Raw genomic sequence first — 25,405 nt, forward strand, 5'->3', positions numbered from 1 at the left:
ATGTAACTTTTATTTAAACTGCATTTTTTCGAATTTCAGGAGTTGTCTCCCTTGTTAAAGATCAACAATGGCGGATAAACAATGCGGGATGCTGCCTTGTCACCAACGGTGAAATTTGACACCTGTGTACCCGTATTTCAACCAATCGTCTCAGTCCTCTTTGTTGTGTACATCAGACAGGTAAGAAAATCAAGATAATTGTTTGCAATCATTTTAATAAGATAAACAATGAAAAATATAACATATTTACATGAACTGAGCACCCCATAAAAGGACATTTCACATTTTACACACTCATCATTCACACATTACCATACATTCAGTGCACATTATTTAAACAGAGCAATTATTGAATGTAATACAAAATTCATATGATAGGTATAATATAACAAATATTTCAAACATGCTAACTACACCCCCCCAACCCAACCCACCTATGATAACACCCCCCCCCCCCCACTTAACTACTTCCTGTTTAACTTTGGATCTGTTAGTGACTTACTATAAGTGTCTTTAGACTTTTTATCATAGAGCTGATATCTTTTAGATCTGTAAAATTTTCTTTTGTATTTATATTTTAAGAGTTTTTGTTTCATTTTAAAGTAATTTTGCCTATTTTGCTGTTGTTTTAGATGATGGACCACTCTACTTCCTTTTACAACAGGTGCCCCTACAGATTCACAAAGTTCCAATGTTGAATTTCCATGACCCCGATTGAGTGAGTGCACAACTTTATGTATTCTACTTTCAAAATTTCTACTACTTGTAATACATTTTGGATTTGATTTTAAATATGCCCTATTAACAGATTCAGATTTTTGTGTACAAGTGTGATATTTAATTCTATCAAGATTATTAGGTCCCAAAGTCAGATTTATACAGTCTTTTAACAAGCACATGTCTTCTTCTGTCATGCTTAATTCGAAGTCACGAGGCAACACTGAAGAGTTCCACTTGTTGTTTTTCAGTCCGCGACAGGAGAAGGAATGAAGTTGGCAGGACTTTCCGCACTGTCCTTGGTAGCAGCTGATGATGGAACGGACAGCAGTTGACATGGCCCGTTTCATCAAAGGTAAGTCACCGGAGTAGTGTTTGTAGCAGTTTTCGTACTCGGTCCTGCATCTAAGCTTCAGGTCCAGGGCAAATCTCCTCTGCATGGATTCTCTCATAGCTTTTGTTCTTCCAGGAAACATGTGACTGCTGAATGGAGCTTTAGCAGTCTGTTTTCTCTGAGAGTCAAAGAAGTGGCGCAGGTCTTTGAGGTTTTCAATCATATGCCCTTGCTTTTCAGATGCACCGGAAGCAGCAGCACTATCTCCATCACTGGTGAAATGGGAAATGATGAGTGGACGGTCATCACTTTGCAGCTCACTGATGCATTCCGCAGCCCATCTCTTTTCGTCTCCAATGGTGGTCTCTGGAGGAATGGTTGCAGTGCAGCCTTCATGTCCGGGGCAGGTAACTTCCTTTCCCTTGGCTCTAAGATAGGTGCCTTTCTTGCACAGTTTTATGCCACAAAACACTGCCACAACATTCTTCTTCTTGGTAACATTTTCACTTAAAGTGTATGTCACTTTTGTGGCAGCTTGGAATGGTGTTTTCCCTATCGCACTGAAGGTGGCATTGTTATACCGGGCATCTCCTTCCGCTCTTATAGGTGTATTGGCAAGTCCACATTTCTCGTTAAGCTCTTGAATGTCCTGCCTTATTTTCTTCATGCTGTTTTTGTTCACGTCAGTGATGATTTTGCCTACTTTGTTGCAGGTCTGATGAATGTTGGTGGCTGATGCTGGTTCGATGTTTGCGCCAAGAAGCATACCACGCATACCCTCTGTTGTAAGGCTGGTACCCAAGTGACCGACAGCCATGGCAACATTAAGCTGTGCCGCTCTCCGTCCCCTTCCTGATCGACTGACTTCCTCGTACAGCTTTTCACGGTGACTGGTGTAATGGCACTTCTTACATCGAATGGAAAGGATCCATGCCAGGCCTCTCTTTTCCTCCCCATGCTGGTTCCAGTCCAGTGAACCGTCACAGTCCGGGAATTTCTGTGAGTGCTCTTTAAATGCATGGTTCCATAGTTTAGCAGTTTTTTCTTGATGGAGCACTTTGTAAAGTCTGGAATTAGGGTTCGGTGACTCTGCATCTGTGTAGGAGTCTACCAGCTGCACTTCACTGGGCCCGGGTCGCAAAATCTTCATTTGACTGCCTCTACGCTCAGCATCGCTTATTGTGAATATTCCATCCTTCTGCTGCTGTACGACGTCCTGAAACTCTTCTTTACTCAGCCTTCTTATAGGACATAGACACTGTACTGGACTGGTGGTCCCTGTACTTTTCTGGCCCTTGTTGTGAGGTATGTTTCCTTTTTTGTACTGATGTTGATGCAGCCACTTTGGTCCTTTCTTTGGCATGATTTATATTGAACTGTACACTTGTAGACTTTTTCTAATAATGTGATGTCGTGTGTGGTGCAAGTTTTTATGTATTGTAAACTTTCATACTGTTTATTTATTTTAGAGCTGCCATGTCTTCTAAGAGGAACCCCCATCTTTGATGACTGATGGAAAAGCCTCATCACCCCCCATTGCTTAAGAACCTCTTATCTTAATCACTAGCCATTAATCAGTGACCACCGTTATCAAAGCTCCAAGGTACATTATTGAAGACTCTTCTGGCACCATTTTTTCCAGTCTCTGTCTTTGTCTTAGAATTAAAATTAACAACTTTTTGCTAATTATTTCCAATATCTAAGTCATTTTCCTGTTTCTTAGCTAATTAATGTCTATTAATTAGAGATGAATTTTTTTTAAAGCACATACACATAAACTCTAACATTTCAGGTTTCATTTCATTCCAAGCTCTTTTCTCAATATCTCACTAATTAATTTTTATTGAGTTTTAAAAAGATGAACTGTAGATGAATTTTAACAGAAATTTACTCCAGAATTCAGCAAGCTGTTAAGAAGAGTTATCTCCTATTTTTAATCCCTTAGGGTCAAAAGTAGATTTTCATACACTAGCATATAGGTGATAGATACCTACTAGACATTTTCTGCAAATTTAATTAAATTTCATAAACTTTTAGTTGTCTTAAAGGTCTTACGCAAGGAAATAGCCAATCAAACTGAACTTAGTCAATTGTAGTTCCATATATATAGAGACAATTTCTTTTTTTTCTTCCTTTTTTGGCACCTTATTTTAGGCCTATAGTATTGATTTTGGACTCAGTGGCTAGGAGAATTATTACTTTAGGGGAATTGTCACACTAATTTCAGTGGAACTATTTTTTTAGATGCGCATGATGCATGGATGGTGCTGAGCCTGTTTGTCAACATGTGGAACCCACGTGTATTTGGGGGTAGGTATGTTTACTCTCAATTATCTCTCTTAGAAACCGCTTAAGGCGTTATTTTTCTGATCTAAAATTTTTCTTGAAGCATTTCACTAAAATTTCTCTTTCATGAATTATATGCTGAGAGTATAGTTAATTAATTAACTGAATTAAAGCTATATAGTAACATATAGTGAAATTAATTGCTTGTGTGAGACCTAAAATGTCTATATTTACATCTACAAAGTAATATTTCCTATATTTCTTACGGAAACTTACACTTAACTCATAGCTCTATAGAAGCAGCCAGACTGGAATCTACACGTCCATTTATCGATTGGTCGAAATCTACAGCGGCTGAAACTGACAGGACTGAAGTTGACACGCCATGTTTATTGACTGGTCGAAACCTACAACGACCTAAGAGAAATCACGGACTGCACGAAATAACTATGATGATGTCAGACTCAAGGTCTCAAAGAGGACGATTTGGCTGTTTCGTTTTGCTAACGTACTTATGTACATCAACAGTTATTAAGTGAATTTTACTAACTTTTCATAATAAATTTAATAATTAATTTAAAGACAGATGTTAATATAAACAAAAAATGCTTCATATCACGAATGAATCTCCAAAAAAAGCATTTTATTATTTATATAACACTCGATATACAATGTACAGGTTTGAACAAAAAATGATTAGCCAACTCAAAATATGTTAACTTGATAGTTGAAGTTGAAGTACATGTCTATTTCGGCAATTAAAAAAAACCTCACAAGCTTCTAAGAGGACAAGGAAGGGCAAACCAATAATGCATACATATTTTGATTCAGTTATATTGTATATTTAAATAAGAACAGAATATAGAGTTCATAGGGTAGAAAACAATAACGAGTAATTATCATAAACCGGTATGTATAATTCAACAAAATGTTATATCAACATTCATTGAAAAACAAAAATGTTTCAAAAACAAGAATCACCAGGAGAATTTGAATCCAAAACACACCATGTTAGTGTTCACTTATCCAGGACAAAACCAGTGAGACATACGAGACTTTATATTGTGCGGTATAATGTATAGTGTTTGACACAACATTGTCTGAACTTGTTTTTTTTTTTTTGTCCTCCAAAAATATTATTTAAAAAGTACATAATTCGTCATATCTGGGTCATCTCTCCATCTTTTTTAAGTAAGCGACATTTTTAATGTTGAAATATGTCATATTAACATGTTTTAAATTTGTGGAGAGAAACCCAGAAACAACAAAATTACTTAAAAACAGCTGTAAATAAGTATGTTTTTGCATGAATTGCATCGTGTTGTTATATTTTAACTAATATTTTGAAAAAAACATTTTGCATTACAAACATTTTTCTACCAATTCCATGTCCAACAGTTATCATTAAAAAAATTTGCAAAATTGATCGATGAAATGTTCACCCTCCTATTGTGCCCAGATTCCTTCTACATCTTCAGCGCCCACTTTCTTTCTTGGTTTTACTCTAAGTGTAAACAATTATATCAGGATTATCGTCGAAAAAAAATAAGGCCATTCATTACGACTACAAGCCATCGAAAAATTGATAACCAAAATTTACAACACATTGAAATTGTGCTCTTTACAGTTTAGAAATAAGAAGTTAATTAAATTTAATTTCAATTATGAAACTACTCAATGGATTAGGCAACAATTAGCTGCATTAATGTAGCCCTCTAGCGATTTTTTTTTTCGGGGGGGGGGGTGATTCACTCCCGCAACAATTTCGGCTCAAATCGTAAATAAATGACAATAAGTTTTGCATTTGTTACCTGAACTTAAACATTATAGTTGAGTATAACAAAAATATTCCAATAATATTGAGTATAATCCTGGATTATACTCAATATTATGGGAATATTTTTGTCATACTCAACTATAATGGATTCCATGTATCGGTTATTTTTCGTGTATGTCCACAATACAAGTTAAATTTGTCCACCATGTCTACTGATCTTGATCTTTTTTTATTCTGGGACAGCCAAAAAGAATTCAGGAGCAGATCTTGAACTGAGTATAGGAATTCCCCCAAGCATAAATAACGTGGTCAATATGAATTTTCCATTGTATACCCTTTTCTTAAATGATGTTTTTGTTATAGAACGAGAAAAGATCACTTATTTACACTGACAATTACGTTATCAAGCCCATCAAAACTCCAAGCGTTAATCCCATCAAAACACGCGAGAACTATCATGTCTGCTGAAGAAAAACGACTGGTAAACATGCTGGTGTGTTTTATGTAGTTTTGGTTTATATACGGTTAATTTATTCAATCCGAATTTTAAAAAAAAACAATTGATCTAAAAAAAAGATATAAACGATCTTTTCAGACCAAGATCAGCTGCATTAAAAACATTTGCACAATTACGGAGATCCGATGTAATTATACCCCTCTCCAGTAAACATCAGATATTCAAAAATCGGAGAGGGATACCTTATTGCAGCTAGGCAACAATATGTGCTGCCATGGTTCCTTTTGACTTAATTATTAGAATTTTTCTTCCTTGTTCAGATTTTACTTCCTTATTGTATTTGCTTGTTCATCTCTATTATTCTAAATTGTGGTTGAGAAGGGTTTTTAATACACAGCCTTATATATGTAACACACGTTTAGGATGAACATGGAAAAAGATGTGATAAACCGTCATCAAATTCATCTGTATTTATGCCTAGTAGTTATTTTTGCATTTACTATTGTGATATCCAGAGGCCAACAGGATTGTGTAATTGAAAAGTAAGTGGGCAGCATTAAATTAGTATTCATATAAATCTATCCTTATTATATATATTTAATAATAAGTAAATCTTTTTATATAGGTCTACCAACTCTACACGATGTTGTACTGGCTTTCGACTTATAAACAGAACATGCACAGGTAGCCAAATTTTTCTTTGATTTTTTGATATTGTATAAAGACATAATTTGAAATATTTATAATTTTTTTTCAATTTTGAAATACTGTTTTTTCAATTAGAGTGCATTGGATATTTCGGAGAAAACTGCAGTGTTCCCTGTCCGCCAGGATTTTATGGACCAAGATGTAGAACAAGATGTAATTGTTCTGTAAAAGATACTTGTAATCAGTTTGTTGGCTGTATATCAAACTACACGTGTGGTAAGAGTTTGATCTAACAATAATTGTCATTCTAATTTTCTTTTGATTCATTTTTGCTGTGTCTACATCTGAGATTAAAGTGACACGGTGACTCAAAATAGATGATATAAATTTTATCATGACAACGGAAATAAGAAATATAGGAAATTTCATCATACGGAAGGTTTCACAGATCATGTCATCAGCTGTTAGTTTACAAGTCATTAAAACTCGTCCAAAGATTTTACATTTATACAAAACGAGTTGTTTTAGGCATTTATTTTAGTGTCACGTAATACGATTTCTATCTAAAATTACCTACTGTGGGAATTACACACGGAGAAAAGAATTGGAATTTGAAGCTGTCCAATGCCTATTGTAATAAATATGTATTTATACAGAGTGTCATCTTGATAAGTATATAGATCTTAAAGCCATCGGGTCCAATGAATGACTAATGGCTCATGATGTATGACACGTTGCAGTGTTTATATTCCCCTGTGCTTGTGTGACTATGACGCGGAAGAAAAACTCAATATTATTGTATTGGCCCAACGCATAATTCTCCTTTTCTCTTTTTAATTTGATTTATTTACTTTCGAATACTTTTATTTTTAAGTAGTTCATCTTTTATATAAGAAATGTGGAAATTGTAGAAAATTCGATATTAGCTAAATTATCGGTTTGTGCGTCACTATGTCCTTTTATATAACACACATATTTCTTTTTTTCCGCTTTTTATCAAATAAACGACTTATATTTTTTCTAGCATCTACCGTAATTTACTGAATTCTACATTCAAAACAATTTTTTCCATTTATACAACGCATTCTATCTTAATAGATTAAAAATGAGAAATGTACTTTACAGAATTTGAAAAGGGGCTGTAAAACTTTCCTTGTTTAAGTACTTTCTGGGCAATGCTTTTCACATCAACATTGCTTTTAAATATCCATAATTAGGACAGGGTGGGTAGTGTGGGACGATTGCTGTTATATGGTATTTTTGCAAGATTGTCTGCATCCTGTATCCGTTTTTCTTTTTGATGCTATCAAACCTTAACATTATGTAACATCAACAAATCTCCGTTTTTCATAAAAGCTTTCAGGTATTTGGTGACTAACATAATACTATCAAAATTACTTCTGATATTACTTCCAATATTTTGTCGCGATCATAGAATAGCAAGTACCGTATTTGTCCCTTTTTGCTTTTAGTTTTTCTTATTACATAAAATGTGTTGTTGCAGTTTTAAACTTACCATTGTAGAATTAGATTTAATTTAAGTTGATAAATTACACGGAGACATGTAGTTATTGAATTTCTATAAATTGTTCATATATATTTTTATACTTATTAAAATCATATACAGACTTAAATACTATAACAGAATTACATTTGTACTTATCAAATAGCTGTTTTACGCTTATAAAATCAGAACTTTTTAAAATAAATTCTCAGGATAAATAATACAAATTTTGAAAGGATGCAGAGTATAAAAAGAGCAACGAGCTTGTTATAAAATTTGTAACTAAGTGATAATAATTCTAAATAATAGTTGTAACGTGGATGAGCCAGACGTTCTCCAAATAACAGTTAAGACAATCTCAGGTTTATAATTTTATTTACAAAAGAACAAATAAAATATATCTACAAAAACACTTTCACACCCATACTCGCTCACACCCCATGCTCATTCAATTTGCAGTAATTAATAACCCTACTTTAACAAACTTATAAAAAAAATACTATCTATGAATATGAAAAAAAAACCTTTTGACAGACAGACGAACCGGTATATATTAGTTTTCTTTAAGTTCTTAATATGGTTGCCACTCCAAAACTTATTTTCAACTGTTCACATATCAATCACGTAATATCATATCACTCGTGTTCCAAGTCACGCGATCACTTATCTCGATCGGATATCTGCTTTTATTTCAAATCATCGCCGATGTCACGGAGTAGACTTCACTTCTCTCCAGTATCCCCACCGTGGAATCCTTCAGGGCTGTAGTCCTGGAACTTAGGTACCGTAGTGGTGTTAAACATTGGGGTGGTTATCCCAACTGGACCTTCACTGTTGTACGACCAAGTCAACACGCTACAATTTATTACAGTAATTAGTACATGTAGGCAACCTGAGTGTGGCAAGATATGATGATACTTGAATAAAATAATCATATGATAAGTGTCTGTCACTAATATGTAAACAAAGCTATGTTTCATAGCAACATGTAAATAATAACAAAATAAAAATGGCGCACACTTCCGGTCAATAAGTTCCGGAGAATCACTTCCGCCCAAGACATTTAAATAAATCAGCAAGTTTTATCTAATACAAAAAATACGTATAGAATAACGTTCAAAGCTATACAATTCTAATACAGGGCTTTACCGATAGTATAAAACTGGTATTTAAACTTCCACGCAAAAGATACGCTCGACTGCTCACACAGGTAAGTTTAACAGGTGAACGCTGGCCAATGTTATATTTAGCTCAATAAACAAGGATTACTAGTCGAAAACACAAAAATACTGAATATAACTGATAACATATACTTACCACGGTCTGCTATCCGTGCCCACTTATAACATGGTTCCTGAACAATGCATGCTGCAATATCGCTCAGTACAGCAAACAAGAGCTGCCCTCAAAATCGTGTCTCGTTACACGGCAGCCAACCCGGGAATGAGAGGCCTGTTCAACAGAGCGGGTGCTCACGAGCGCTCGCCAAAATTCCCTATACCCGCAACACAAATTTTGGCGAGCGCTGGCGGGCGCTCTCTCTGCTGAACACGCCTCAGGTTTCAGTGGTTCTACCTGACTGCGCATTTGCAAAGACTTATGGGTAACCCGTCTTACAAAATCAAAGGGCCACGAAGCTAGCCTGGTGCTAGTATACAAGTGATTGTTACAATAGTCAATTGAAATGTTAAAAAAAATTCAGTTTATTTAGATATTGCCAATTTGCATAACGATGTTTTAAAGTTTACCTTAATTTCTACTTTCAAATCCATTGATGCAATAATGTAAATACTTGTATCATTTTTCATAACTCAATACAAATACTGTAGAACCTAATATCACCCCCACCTGTTCATCATTTATTGTTTCCTTTTTCAAAAAAATAAAACATGGATTCTTTAATGCCACTTTCCTTACACCATCTGTTGGGAATTGTTTGTTCATTACATATGTATCTATATTTAATCATCTTTGTCTGTAAGGTATTTATTATAGTTCAACTCTGTGGTTTTTTTTTAGGTAATGTATTTTTTTTTTGAAATTATTATTTTCGTTTATTTAACATTTTTTTGCAATGAGATAGTGAGTAGTTAAGTTTATTGCAAACATCTGACATGTCAGGAAAAGGTTATAATCACATGGTCTATCTTTCACATTATTGTTGGGCATTTTCAAACTTTTTATACTCGGTAAAGAAAAGATATTAGTGTTTTATCCTCAGAACTGGCTTTGAATTAATAGACAATATAAACTTTTTTTACAACTACAATTTATAAATATTAAATTTTTTAAAGAGATTTGATAACTTATTAAACAATAGTGCAACATAAAGTTGGATATTTGAATCAGCTGTCATGCTAATGCAAAGTAGATACATCCTGATCAATAATTACTTAAGGAAGGAGTCTTCTCGTTATCAGACATACTTCTTATATTAAGAAATTCGTTTTGAAAAAGTCAAACATATCATGTAACCAAATGATTTTATCAGTTTTATCAAATTTGACCATCTTTTGTTTGCATCAAGGTCAGGTCAAGGTCACTACCTTTCTCCTCAACTTGAAGGAGGATAAAAATAGACGTAGTTACACGCAGTTATGTAAACATCTGTTAAAGATATGAAGTTTCTATTCTTTAGTGAAATGATAGAATATTAGATTGTCTATCAGCCTATACTACTATATTGGAATGAATAATTAAACTAAAATTGATATTGCTTAGCTCGCATTTCCTCTAATTTTCTTAAGTTTTGAATATATGTTGATTGTTTTGTGTATGCTTCCGATATTAATATAGTTCTGATTTTTACATATTATGAAGACCTTATATAAAAATATAAATTGACAGAAAAGATAAAACAGTTGTATATTTAACATTTAATAAGAGAGCAATGTCGATTTTAGTAATTTTTCTCACACAAAACTATTTTCAGAGTGATTGCTTAAAAAAGCTAATAAAAAATATAAATTGATATGCAAATCATCTCATATTTTATAATGTATTATGAAACCCAAGTACCTTATCATAAGTTTACATAAGTTGCTAAATAAATGTTATTGTTTTAAAAAATGCTAAATCTACAGGAATTCTGAATTGCAAAAACCTGATATCCCCCTAAGACATTGCTCCGCCAAAAATATAGTCCTTGTAAGATTACAAACTTTGAGTACTGTTTCCTTGCCAAGTTGTATAAAATGAAAAAAAAGACATGCAACATATTTTAATCTTCGTTTATCTTGATCTAATGACCATTTAACCAAATTTATTTTTGACAAGGCAAAAACCAGAAAAGACTCCTTCCTTGCCATATTCTGTCCAAAATATTTACGCAGTACAATTTCTCAAATTAATACCTCAAGGTACAAACGATTTTCAGTGAAATGTATAAAAAAAAATCCCAATATTTTCCCATTGAAACGCCCTATCTAGCTTGTAAGGTTTCAATACACAGCTAAAATCAATAGGTCTAAGAGGGTTCTGCATTGCAATAGACATGAAGGTACTCGGGTTATAACGTTAAAAAATTGTGCGAGGTATTTCGTGTGACTTCCAAATGGAGAAATGATGTCAACATTATTTAAATCTCCGTAAGGAATCTGTTATCGTTTCTGTGAATTTTTCCGAGTCAAAAAACGATGATGTGTTAATGATGATACCTTGGAAAATTTGTATTTTCATTGATTTCAATTGCACTTTTACCACAGGTATGTGCATTTTTATTAAAAAGCGTCCACATGTGCTGAATAAATGTCTTGGGACTGATTATGTAATTTTTTTCTTTTTGAAATGCATATGTATCTCACACAACAATATGTTGTTTAAGATAAAATTTCAACAAAGATCTAAATTTACTTACACTGATTTTAAATGGCAGAAAAATATTATTTTAGCACTCTCCTCTAGATCTTATTTCCTTAAAACAAGTTTTCATCGCTATTTAGTTTTTGAATTGTCCCAGTTTCTGACACACTTGCTACAATTCAAACATATAACGAAATTAGTGTGTTTCCTTTAACCATTCCAGTGTGTGTGTGTATATATATATATATATATATATATATATATATATATATATATATATATATATATATATATATATATATATATATATATATATATATATATATATATATATCGTACGATTGATTGTTTTGACCATGTCAATAGATTTGTTTTGTAATTTTATTGCTTTAAAAGATAAATCTGTCCTTAAAAATGAAGTGTACTTCAGGCTCTTTGGCTATTTATGAATGTTTTTAATAGACTTTAAAAAGAAAATTATATTTAGTTATATATATTCATGACAAACGTCGAATTCGATTGTACCCAAGGTCTTGATCAAATTATTAACCCCATATCCAATGCAAATGTATAGAACAGTTCTCTGTGAAAGAATGCCATTTTATATTAAAACTAAAATCTAAACAACCTAATTTAAAAAAATTAAAGTGCATTTATGTTGATATTTTTCCTTTAGGACAATTACTTATAAACCTCGGCCGTTCGGTTAAAAACCAAGTGTTTGCAAAATCTCGATTCCAGTCATGGGATGTCCAACTCGTTTGTGTACTCAAGTTCGAACCGGAGTGGCCTATATCCCCCCAAAACAAACAAGAAACAGTCGAAAATACACTTTTAAGAATTCTTTCCAGATTAAATATAACATATACTTCGGTTGGAAGTTGTTTGTTTCATTTCTTAGTTATATTTACACTTACCCAAAAAATGTATTCTACTTTACGGTGACACTATATTAACTTTTGGTATATAAATAGTTATAGAGAGGCAGCGACCAGTAGAGCAAGAAAACCTCAGTTGGCAGTTGTTGATTGGCTTATTATGTGTTCAAGGCTTCATTTCGGTTATCTGCATCACTTGTGCAATGAGGTAATTCATAAAATATTCATTTGATAAAATGCCGCTCAGCTCTTCTTTTTCAAATACGTCTATTAACATAAATTTCGACATTTTTTTCTGCTTTTAATGTTCTCATTTTAAAGATCTTGCAAAAAAAAATTCTACTGATGATGATTTCTTTCATTTTTATCATATTTAAACCAGGAAAAGATTGAAGTGGACACAAAATCTTATGATAACAAATCTGGGAAGTTTTAAAGCGCGTGTACACCATTCCGAGAGAAAAATTAAAAAGCATGGAAATAATATAGGAAACCACGAGATCGATGACGATCAGCCCTTAGACAGATGTGGGACCTCTGGACATGAAACGTGTAACGAATACAACCATATCCAGTTCCCAAAAGCTGCGATGGTAGATATCTGTTCCGATGAGTATAGCACGACAAAGGACCAAAATATACTACACAATAGACACTAAAGACTAAACCATGAAGATGTAGGAGTTTTATTTTCTTCTTAAAACCAGAGAATCAGAGAAACGTAAAACTATTTAGAAGCTGAAAGAATTATTGAAATAAGTGTACCTAGATTAAACCATACGTATTAGAAGAATGAAATAATAATAAACAATAAATATGTTGACAGTTATTAGTATTTCATAAGAACAAAGCTAGTATGACTTAACTTCGTTAAACGTTATGTAGTCTTAAATCTGGGTCGAAATGGCAATTCAGGACATTAATCTTCCTGAAACATACTCAGTAACTGTAGAAAAACTTTCAAATTCTAATGATAAAACACTGTTTTCTAAATTTGAAAATGTCACATAAATCAATATTAAAAACTATTGGGTGCCTCAGATTTTTGATAATAACAAAGCCCTCTATGTTGACTTAATGCCATTTCATATTGGTATGATAGAAAAGTAAAACGTAATATTTATTCATTAGAGAAAGAAAGTTGATGTCAACTCAATACCCTAGCGGACAACATTCTTATCTTTAATTATATAAGTTGTAAAATATAATTACGTATATGCATTGGAATGTTAATTAGAAAAAAACGTTATTGAAAAAATATATAACAAACTAGACACGAGCAACTAGGTCTTCCGTACGATGTTTTGAAGGTAATATGACCTCGACTTTGATATTTAATCATTTTCTCCTTATTGGGACCACATAACAAAATTTTGATTGTTGAATATTGTTAGGAACATCATTCTTAGCATCTTTTCTTCTATTTTGCTTTTCAAAATAATGCTTTTTAAAATATTTGTTCTGTTTGAGATATGTTATCATAGTTTTGGATTTATGGCCCCTTAAAACCTCGAATTACGGAATGTATGCTAAAATAATTATAATTTATTGTTAAATAAATGTGAGATGAACATTTTTGCTTCCTAAACATATAACAGATTATTTTTCAGTAAAGTGCTATAAAAGAAAGACTTCAGAGCCTTTATGTCCCCTAAATTGAAAGGTCAGCCCCTTTTTCTCGATATCAAATGAAACGGCTTTTGATATTAAACATGTTTTGTTCAACAAGTGTTTAGAAATTCGTTACCGTTCTTGAGCTATTTCGTAAAGACCGTTTTAGGGGCTGACCCCTTATCTCCTTACTGGGGCCATATGACAGAATTTGATGGTTGAATATTGACTTAAGCATCATTCTAAGCATTTATTATTCCATAATGCTTTTCAAAATATATGTTATTTTTCGCGATATGATTGATCGATGTTTTTGACTTCTGGCCGGCCCCTTAAAATTCTTAATAACCTAACGCTTGATAAAGTTTTTATAAGGTATAGTTCCATATAGGATGTAAAATGAACATTTTTGCTTCCTAAACATATCAGAAAATATTTCTCAGTAAAGTGCTATGGAAGAAAGACTTTAGAACCCTTTTGGTCCCTAAATTGAAGGGCCAGTCCCTTTTTATTGAGATCAAATGAAAGGTCTTTTGATGTTAAAGGATATAAAAAATTAATTGTTGCTTAATTTTAAAAGGCTTTTGAAACTTAGAAATGATGTTTGTAACGTTTTTGTTTATTTCTATCATGAGAGTTGATCAATTTAACACTCTCAGTGAAAGGTTAATGGAGGTAGTCCATTTCCCCCCAGCATGCATCTGTTCTCTGACGTAGATAAGCCACAATGCTGCTGGTGACTTGGTAAATGATAGAACTGGGTCAATGTTTATACGGAGTTCATAAAAAATACAAAGAAAAATTATGCCTAGATGTGCAGCAGAATTTTGTATTGTCCTGAGAGGACAATGATTCAGTATATTTCTATAACTGAACCTTAGGTAATTAACTATACATGGTTTTTGCAGAAAAATGAATAGATAATTTGTGAAATATGAGACCATGACATTCCAGATGTTTGTTCGGAGATGTGGCAGTCAGTCTTTACATGAATAAAATGCTCTTTGTAGATTTCAAAAAATGTAAAAATGTAATTTCATTTTCTTTGTGGAGTTTCTTACCTTTATTTTTATTTTAATATAGCTCTTAAAATCTTCCTATCTGATTTGGTTTTATCTTTGATTAGATCTAGATGATACCTATGCCGGTTCTGTTAATGCTGTCAGAAGAAAAACAGAACTAAGTCACATTTTAAAAATCAGGATGCTGAACAATACACCTTTTGTGCTCATTTATGTAGCACACATAATGTTCAAACTCATAACAACAAATTTAGAAATTCCTGAGTGCAAGAAAAAAAGGTCACAATAACACTGATCCAGGACATTCCGTTCTGGTTACATTTAACATTAATTGGTAATGAAAATGGATCATTTTGAGATCCAAAATCTTTCTCCATATACCGTGTTTCAAAATGACACCTCTTTACATCCATTTCAAGTTTCAATTTACATTTTGATGGTGACATTTTATCTCTGTTACTAAGCGTGTGTAAAAATGCAATGTGTCTCACTGACGTCAGCATCGGTGCTGTCCTCTCTTAGATGCCTAGAGATAACCAAGCAGGGAAGTAATGATTTTAAGAATATGACAGCGCTCATGGATTTCATGAATTAGTTATTCTAAGTGGTATATCTTTTTACTGGGGAAAGCTGTGTATAATAGTTTTCAGATATCATTATATACATCAAACAGACAAATTTGGGCCCTTGATAATATTGTTATGTTCACTTCCTTTAAACATATTTTGTTCAACAATTGTTTAGAACCTCGTTACTGTATTTGAGCTATCTGGGATAGGCGTTTTATGGGCCGGCCCCTTATCTCCTTATTAGGGCCTGATAACGAAACTTGTATGAATATTGTTTATAACATCATTTTTAGAACCGTTTATTCTATTTTGCTTTTCAAAATATCAGTACTTTTTGTGATATATTTAATCAAAGTTTGGACATCTGGCCTCTGAAAACCCCTAATTACGTAACGCATGAAATTTTTTTTATGATTTTTACTATTTTAAATGAAAGATGAACATTTTTGCTTCTTAAACATATCACAAAATATTTCTCAGTAAAGTGCTATTGAAGAGGAACTTTGTAGCCCTTTTGGCCCCTAATTTGAGGGACCAGCACCTTTTTCTTGATATCAAACAAAAGCTCTTTGAAACATAAATTTTATTTGCTATATATGTTATGTTAAAATATTTTCAAGAAAGGAGATAGAGATCGAAAACCATTAAAAATCACGTCGTTTTTTTAACCTAATTTTCAGGTCTAGGCGAGCTTCTACGCCTTTGAAACCAAATAATCAAATATGCCTTTAGACATCTACATTCATTCTTCTTCAATCCCTGAAAATTTGAACTCTTTTTTCGTTTAAGAAGAGATAACAGGCCAAGCCAGCAGACCTTCTGAAAATTGTTAAAACGTCAATATCTCACGAACAGAAAAAACGTCATTAAAATAAATAAATCATGTATATGATTTTTATCAATATCTACAAGATATGAAATTTTCACGAAAATCGGTTGAGTCGTTTTCAAGAAATCGCTTGTACAAAGGAAGCGTAAGAAAAAAATATTAAAAGGGAAAAAGAAACAAAGCAATAACATTAAGGTCTTCCGTTGGAAACGGAAGACCTTAATTACTTATTACTTATTTGTGCACATTATTTTTAAATCTGGCGTACATTTAAATTGAAGTGTTGAAAATTGAAGTGTTGAAAATACCATTGGATGTTCTTAAATATTAACTTCACAGCCAAGATTTTATCGAGGTTTTTTCATAAAACCGCTTAAACTGAAGAAGTATTCAAATATAGATTTGAACGGAGTTATCAAATAAAATACGTTAAGTGATTATTCAAGAATCTTGTTAACGTGCTGCATGACAGAAATTTTGTCATATTCATAAAGATATTTCTAGGTCGTTTTAAAACTGAGAACAATGCAATTTTGTCTTAGATCGATATTTGTTTGAACATCCTGTTTTCTTTAACAGGGCTAATTGTTCAACAAATTACCTATTAGATTTACATTAAAATTTTAGATATGATATATTTATCCATGAAGTGTAATATCTAAACATTTTAACTTTATAATTTTCTTTGTTAAGTGCTCTTTATCTCAATGACAATGATGTAGTCTTTAAATGCCCCCGACCATCCAGCTCTCCTAAATACAATTTGATTTATAAATTGAGTAAATAGATATATACGCATATCAATCTTCATCAGTTTGTCTAAATCTCTCACCGCCAGGGTATCACAAAGTAAAGTCAAAACATGACATTTCATAAAGATGAACATAATTATTTTTTGATATCTTTAAGAAATAGCGGTCATCTTGGATATCTCAACTGCAAGGCTTCAGGTGAATACAGTGTGCATAAAGTACAGGTTTGCTTTAGCCTATCAAAACGTTTAACAAAAGAGAAAGCAAATAATTATTATACGTATATGATCATTCTATTAACATTTTCTAGTTCCATAACTTCAACATGTTTTAAAACTTTGCTTTACTTTCAAATTCATAGAAATTGTTGTACATTCCAACAAAGAGCCAACCTGTCTTTTGACTAGAAAATCTCGCATGAATCGTTACCATGTTGGTCGTATGCCATTGAACAAACCACGTGATCTCTGGTCACGTATATTTATAGATGAGTATTAACGGTTTAAAAACGATAAATTGGGATGAGAAAACAAGGAAAACATCACAAACAAGTAAAACCAAAAGCGGATTATCTAGTAAAATGATTATTTTGAACATAAACATGGCGAAATGTGCAACAATAATGTTGGTGTTACAACAGATTGTACAAGGACAAAAAGATAAAAATATTTCTCAAGATCATGTATGTCCAGAGACAAAGTAAGTTATATTTATTTATTTCATATTAATCCCTGTTAATTTTGCTAATTTGGAATGCGTCATACTTTAGTCATATGATGATTTACGTTTTTCATTTAAAGAATAAATAATTTAAACTTATTGTTTCGGTTATTTTATCGATATTGATAATGTTTTGTTGGTACTATCTCTGAGTATATGGTGAATAAATATGTTTTAAATGGAAATCTTTCAGTGGAGATATTCATTGCTGTACTGGATATTATTGGCACCATGGAAAATGTATAGGTTCGATTTATTTATTAAGTGTGTAATTTGTGCGTGAAATTACATGCCTACTTCTATTGATTTACATCTAGGTATATATAAACTAAATTTGTATCTATAAAATATTTTTCAACAGAATGTTTCGGGGCATTTGGGTTAAACTGCTCAGAACCATGTCATAATACATCATACGGATACCGATGCAGAGAAACGTGTGAGTGCCAGAATCATGAATCCTGCAATAAATACACTGGCTGTCAAACGATTGGTAAGTTCCATTTGCAAGTTTGAAAAAATCAAAAAAATCTAAGAAATAGCTAAAACTTTTAAAAAACGATTAGCAATGCAAATTTTTTTTTCAATGACTTAACTTTTATCATGCAGTTCATTTCATAAAGCTTCGGTTGATTTTAAGTTTTATTCTAAATAATTACTAAAACGAATGCCGAGAACTGAAATAACATTAATTTCATTAGATTATATCAACAAAGAATGTAAAGACAAATGTATAGACACTTTGCTTCTGTGTGTGATTGGATCTGGATCTGTCTTGCTTTCAATGGCCTTGTTATTCATCGGTGTGATGTTTTACAGATGGTAAGAGAAAATATAATGAAGCTCTATGTTTTTAAGGTAGTCAAAACAGTTGTATGGTGCATAATAACTGCGAAGCTTTTGTACTGTATATTTTTTTCAGGCGTAAGATGTTATACAAACCTAAATCCGCTGAAAAAAGAGAAGGTAATTGTTATTTTGTTTCATTAATATGAGATTAACACATCACGAGTATATTTTCTTTTTCCCCCCAAAAAACAATCAATAATTTTGTAATTGTTTGCTAAATGATTTAAATAACTGGTGTAAAAAAAATATGGAAAACTCTTTATTAAAGGGTTTCAAGTGGATTTATTCACAGTTCCGAGTATACAGGATATAATTCAGGAAAATTACGATGACATTCGCGAATCAAGAATGCTTCTCGATGGCAACGGAAAGAGCAACAAGGAAACGACACCAAACAGAATAAACTCAACAGAGTATAACCGATTGTTCTGCAAAGAGCGTACATCAAGCAAAACAATGAGTGAGATGGGTGAAGAATGTTACAGCGCAATCGATGCACGTTTTAAGAGTAAACAGCCGCTTGTAACATTGTCTGAATTTCCAGAGGACGACTGCTATGTAAGCCTCTCCCAAAATACAAAGAGAAATAAACGGATGTCAAAATCGTGCTCAGACATAACTGTTGATACATCGGGGGTGTATAATAATGTAGGAATTAATCAATGCTATAATTCCAAAGTGGATAAAAACAATGGAAATATTTTGATAGCGCATTTATAGCTGTGAAGCCACAAACCTACATGCGTTCTTATATAGTTATTTGTAATAAGATTCATTTCCATTTTTAAAAAACAGCTAGTAAATAAATAAAATATAATTTTATTGACAATTGCATGCACTTGTTCGTTGTATAAATCGCATTCGATAATCTTGCTACTCAACTAACAACCCCATTGCTTTTAAACTCAAAATATTTATTTGATTTAATGCAAACATGGAAAACTGGGTGAAAAACTTTATTCTGCCAAAATGTCATAGATCGAAAAATGTGATTTTAATCTCAGATTTTAATTTCCGCTTATAATTTTTAAATATAGCTTACATATAGCGCAATCTTCCTGGTAATTATTGTTTATCTGAGTTTAACACGTGGTCGTGAATCTCACTAACATCTGAAAACCATGTTTATTAGACACTCTAGCTCGATCTAAAAGTATCGAAAGCACTAGAAAACCCTTGCAGAATTTTAAGTCTTGACGAAATATCTTCCGGATTTCTAGGATGTTCCAGTCACGACAGTTTATTAAATTTAAGTTTCTTTTCCTGTTTTTTAGAACTTATATATAATGCCATTGATCTTAATAATATATTGGGCTGTTTTTCTAATGACTAGATAACTATGTGTCTTTTTTGTTGTATTAAGGTTACATTAACATGTTGATATTTTTATTATACTATGAATATCAAATTGAAACACGACTCTCTATTGCATACAATTAAACAAAAGTTAAGCAATTGTAAATAGTAAAAATATTCCAATTGAATTTGAATGATTTAAACAAATAAAAACATTGCACAAGAGATACATAAAATATCAACCTAAGAGATGTTGATTAATGTTGATTGCTTTTGGTTTAGTATTGGTTATAATGAATCAAAAATGACAATAATAAAATGTCAACCACGTCAAAAATCCATAAAGCAAAATATAAATTCCAAGTTGAGCAACACGGACCACTAAAAAGATAGAGGTATGATCAGGTGCCAAGGAGGAGTAAGCATCCCCTGCTGGCCGGTCGTAACCGCCATGTGCTTATGTTGAAGATCATGAAAAACGGAAGAAACCGTAGTCAGTCCAGTGTCTAAATAATGGTCTATCAGATATTAAAAACGTCAATCAGCATGTGTCCTAATGAATCATTGTACATGCTAACAAGGTCATTATATTGACCACAGAACTTGCGTAACGCAGGTCTACTTTGTGATCGTGTCTACCAGAAAGTATGGGAAATGTTAACTATGACATCACATGAAAAAACAAGTAATCAAAAATGCCCAAAAATAAAATAACTCCCGATTTTTATGGGAACAAACACATTAAACTACATAAAAATTACCTCTGCATGCAACTTTGTAGTCAATTAAGTCCAACAACGTTAAAAATAAACAACTGACTCATCGCGATGGAACTGGCGATGTGACGTCATATTGTAAATTTTGATGCATAGCGATATGTGTAGAGAGAGAGACGAAACAATCTATTTTTTAACATGGGAATAAAAATTTCATAAATGAACTGAGCATTATCTTAAAACAAATATTGTACCATTAAATCCTATTCATTATGCTTGTTTTGATTCAGCATGTAATTATTTTTTCAAGCGTTTATCATTTTTTTTTCTCTAGCGTGTTTAACGTAAAAGTTCGATGTGTTTGACACATCCAAATCAGCTATTTACAATCGCATAACTTAACAGATCATTACGATCTTTCTGGTATAAATTGAAAGAATGATTATTTTAATGAGAACTGCTGCTGCTTCGGTACATTCTGTAGAATGAATTAATAAATAAGTGAAATATTAAGCCAAGGTCACAACAAATTCAACCCGAGCTCATTTATTTTATATTTACATGTATTCTTATAGAGGATGAATTCTCTACGAAGCAGAAGCACTTTTTAGAATCTACTAGATAAGTAAAGAACTATATATGATAAGAGTTAAATTTGGCCCCCATAATTCGCCATTTTTAAAGTGTTTCGGCTACAATAAAATGTTTACTAATTTTTTAGAAGAGTTGATATAAAATATATTTTTCATCTATTTATTTGATTTATTTGCACACACTGGCAGTATATGACGTCAGAAGTGACGCCATTTCTATAATTCAATCAAAATCAGCCAAAAACTGACATTTTTCTTATCTATTTACGAATGGGAAATACAGAGCGCATGCTTGAACAAGAAAAATATTTTTGTCACTTATTAGTCTTGGCTAGGTACATCTCTGATTAAAATATTTTATTTGTTCAAGAATGCGCTCTATGTTTTCGGAAGGAAAAACTGCTTGAAAACAAGCTGTTTTACGCTAAAAATGCAAAAATGGCGGGAAAAGGTTATCTTTACAATGTCATATTTCTAAATTGTGGGCACTTGAATCAAAATTAATGTTATGTAAACACATCACATAAATATCTGTACTGAGAAAACAAAGAATGATAGTAAAATGATGATGTTAATTTTAGGGGGCCATTTTAGGCCCTTATCATATATAGTCCTTTTAATTTTTATTTAAATTTTCAATCTGAATAAGGGTATGCCCTTGTTATATTGAAAGTTGTTAATGACCTCCATTCGGGAGAATTATATCACGTGACTGCACACTAAGTGTCATACAATATAGCATTTACTATACTGTTTCAACTAATACCTAACTTATGTCATGATCAAATAACTTTACATTAATAGATTGTAATGATAGATGTATTATTTTATGAACGTTTAAATCTGTTGAAAGTTCATAGTAAGCCTTAACAATGCTGCGAAAGATCATTTTAATCGAAGTTCTTGATATTCTTGTTCCAACAACTTGTTTGTTATAGTAGCTTGCCGCATCAGATTAAGAAACTGTTCGTATGTAGAGCATGCTCTTGCATACCGAATAAATGAAAAAATAAAAATAATCTACAAAATGTTTTGTCTCCTATGCAAATAATACGAGTAAAACTGACACTGTCATATATAAAAGGTCACCAAAAGGCTAGCTGTTCATCCAACACAATATGTCATATATAAAACGTCACCAAAAGGCTAGCAGTTCATCCAACACAATTTGATTATAAATAAAAATCATAATATTTTTGTATATTTTTAAAGAAATTTAAGATTTGAAAATTTTCGTAGAGATCCTTAATTGATTATTATTGTGTCACTGTACGGCAAGACGTTATAATCTGTGTTAATGTAAACATTGTTTCGCAATAGCCATTGTCCGATTATTATTTTTTTTTTGTTAAGTAATAAGCGATCGTATATCAAATAAAATATTGTTTCATTATTTTATAGCTGAAGGAGAAAAATTAATTCATATCTGCAGTCAATTTATTCTTTCGAGTAAAATGCATTTTAGATTGTCATTGTGTTTTATTGATAGGACGTGGTGGTTATTGATATAGGAAATATAAATCATTTATACTTTTAATAAATTATATCAAACGAAACATTATTGATCTATATTGAAATTTAAAAAAAAGGACACCGAAATTAGTTTCCTGATTAACACTTCCTATTATAAATCTTATAAGATAGAGAAAAGACATTTGTTTTGGTTTTTATCTGTCAGTATGCTTCGATGTTGGGAAAGATAACTGTTAACATGAACTTCTCACCAATTTGTGCAACTACATATGCATTGTAAATATTTTGATTATGTCGGTTTTCTAATATGATATTTGATGCATTCTTTTGCGTTTGTACGAAAAACAATTATGAAAAAAAACCTTACACTTTAATCAATTAATGAGATGTTTAAACATGTAAGCGAACTTACGATTGGAGGCCGATGTCGAAGTCCTAAAATGTTCTCAGTAAAGTCTGGTTTTTAAACATACAGCTGTACATCAGGTTCTATAAAAATACATTTCGGATTAGCAGTAAATGCTCTACTTACTCGAACAATACCGAATATTAACAGCGATGGGTAAACACTAAAACGAAGCAGCTTTAATTGAAAGGTCTGGAAATCATTATAATAGCTCTGTCATTCATCTTGTGTGTATCATATTTGAAGCGAATGTTTATTAAAAAAGGCGTATGTGAAAGTGTTCTGTGCCTTTATTTTATTCCAAAAATAAAACACTCTTGTCCTTTGTTGTGAAAGAAATTTCAATCGTGACATTTATTGCAGTGTATGTTTTTCACCGGGAAATATGTCGTATTGTTGCAATTAATTTATTAGACATGTACCCTTAACATTGATTACAAAATATATACACTGTATGGCATGAATATCGTGCATCTTAAAATGTGGATGGTTTCTCTGTGAACCATCTAGTACAACACGTGTTGCATCAAGTACTTAAATCAAGCGAACATAAGGCATTGTTAGTACAAAAACCATACGCTTTAAAATCCAATCGTAACTCAATGCAAAACACTCTTAATTCTAACAAAAAATTATTTGTTGCAATTATATGAAGTAAAACGTCTGTCACAAAACTAAAATGTTTAATGTTCGCACTTTAGTATTGAAAAGTTTGTTTATAGTTCAGTAAGTATGCGAAGTACTTATCTTATAAAAATTAATATTTCATAACATATTTTTCAGAGTCATTGTTAGAATCTCTCGGAAAGGTACTGATATTTTGTGTATTTTCCTCATAAATTTGGGTGAAAAAACTAAAAGTATTTTCAAAAACTGTATTTGTCAAATCATAAAATTATGAACCTGCAAAAATGAGGCCAGATTTATTGTTTTGTAAAACTCGGAGTCAATAAGTAAGTTTTCATTATAGACATTAAATAAACTAGATACGGTTTTTAATTGTCGGTTTTTATTTGTGGAATACAACTATAACGCCTGCAATAAGATGTTATAAAGAATAAAATACACAATTAAAACGATGAACAAATGTTTTATTCTAATTGTCTCGTAATTCGATTTCCGTTAACTTTGTGTTATCCAAACGTGTTTTATCTACGTATCAACAAAATGATTTTTTCCTCTAATTTGTCGTTTAAATAAAAAAGGCATTAACTCTATTTCATTGAACAATGTTAATGTCACCAAATTGTGCTATGTGTCATAACATGGATAGTTGTTATCTCTTTATGCTCCAAATTGCTGTTTTTGTTACAAAATAAATCCAAATCTAAACAATTTATTGCTTGAGCTTTTTGAATAACTCTCTGTATTTTGTGTTAATGTATCTTTGGTCATAGATATATTGGATAATTAAAGATACTAATTAATGAACCATTTTTAGCATTATGAGATTATCAAATACGGTCGGGGTTATCGAATTCAATATAGCCTGATGGGCTTTATGATAAGTTGAGATCTGATCCGATCACCTCAAAATATACAAAGAATGATTCCTTATTACTTACCTTAATATTATTTCCAGCAACTGTGCGATTAAATATTAAAATAATCAATGATAAACTGTACCGGACAATACATCACAGAATTGATTCCTAGGGTTATCACAGACAAAGACACTGAAAAATGTAAATATTGTAAAGTAAACATTTCAATGACACATTTTGATACTTTTCGTGGTTTTTAATGTAATTATAATAATATCATGTTGTTAATTTTTGTTTCGGTGCCAAAAGCTGGTTTACCAGTTGATGGCATATCATGATCGAGGTAAATGTCAAAATCAGGAAAATGTCATAATAGGGAAAAAACGTTGATAATTTGATTTATGTGAGATGGTCAAAATACAAACCTTGAGCAAACACGGACCTCCAGTACATTGGAGGTGGGATCAGGTGCCTAGGAGGGGAAGCATCCCCTGCTGACCCGTCGCACCCGCCATGAACTCATTGTCAAAATCATGAAAAAAGGAAGACATCGTAGTCAGCCCGGTATGAAAAACGTCAGTTATCATGTGTCTTAATTCTTTATTCGAGGTTCTTGATATCTTTGTCCCAACAACTTGTTTGTTAGTAGGTTACCTCGTTAAGAAAATTGTTTGTATGTAGAG

At 32.0% G+C, this 25,405-nt stretch overlaps 2 protein-coding genes across 3 annotated transcripts; both read left to right on the top strand.

The window, feature by feature from the left end:
* The first annotated feature begins 5,929 nt into the window (after positions 1-5,929).
* LOC105338571 (uncharacterized) lies at positions 5,930-15,426 on the top strand. Its single transcript, XM_066085841.1, has 5 exons — positions 5,930-6,113; positions 6,197-6,255; positions 6,355-6,495; positions 12,499-12,610; positions 12,785-15,426. Exons 1-5 carry the CDS (start codon positions 5,995-5,997, stop codon positions 13,059-13,061), a joined length of 708 nt encoding a protein of 235 aa, XP_065941913.1. The 5' UTR covers positions 5,930-5,994; the 3' UTR covers positions 13,062-15,426.
* A 1,954-nt stretch (positions 15,427-17,380) lies between these two features.
* Positions 17,381-24,554, top strand: LOC105325522 (multiple epidermal growth factor-like domains protein 10). Of its 2 annotated transcripts, XM_066085842.1 has the most exons (6): positions 17,381-17,884; positions 18,099-18,151; positions 18,267-18,398; positions 18,607-18,727; positions 18,828-18,871; positions 19,023-24,554. In XM_066085842.1, the coding sequence occupies exons 1-6, from the start codon at positions 17,673-17,675 to the stop codon at positions 19,472-19,474; spliced, it is 1,014 nt and encodes a 337-aa protein (XP_065941914.1). In that variant the 5' UTR covers positions 17,381-17,672; the 3' UTR covers positions 19,475-24,554. The 2 variants fall into 2 exon arrangements, with proteins under 2 accessions (XP_065941914.1, XP_065941915.1); XM_066085843.1 differs by lacking the exon at positions 18,099-18,151 and having other exon boundaries at positions 17,383-17,884.
* Positions 24,555-25,405: the final 851 nt, after the last annotated feature.

The sequence above is a fragment of the Magallana gigas genome, chromosome 5, assembly GCF_963853765.1.
Source record: "Magallana gigas chromosome 5, xbMagGiga1.1, whole genome shotgun sequence".
Taxonomy (NCBI): domain Eukaryota; kingdom Metazoa; phylum Mollusca; class Bivalvia; order Ostreida; family Ostreidae; genus Magallana; species Magallana gigas.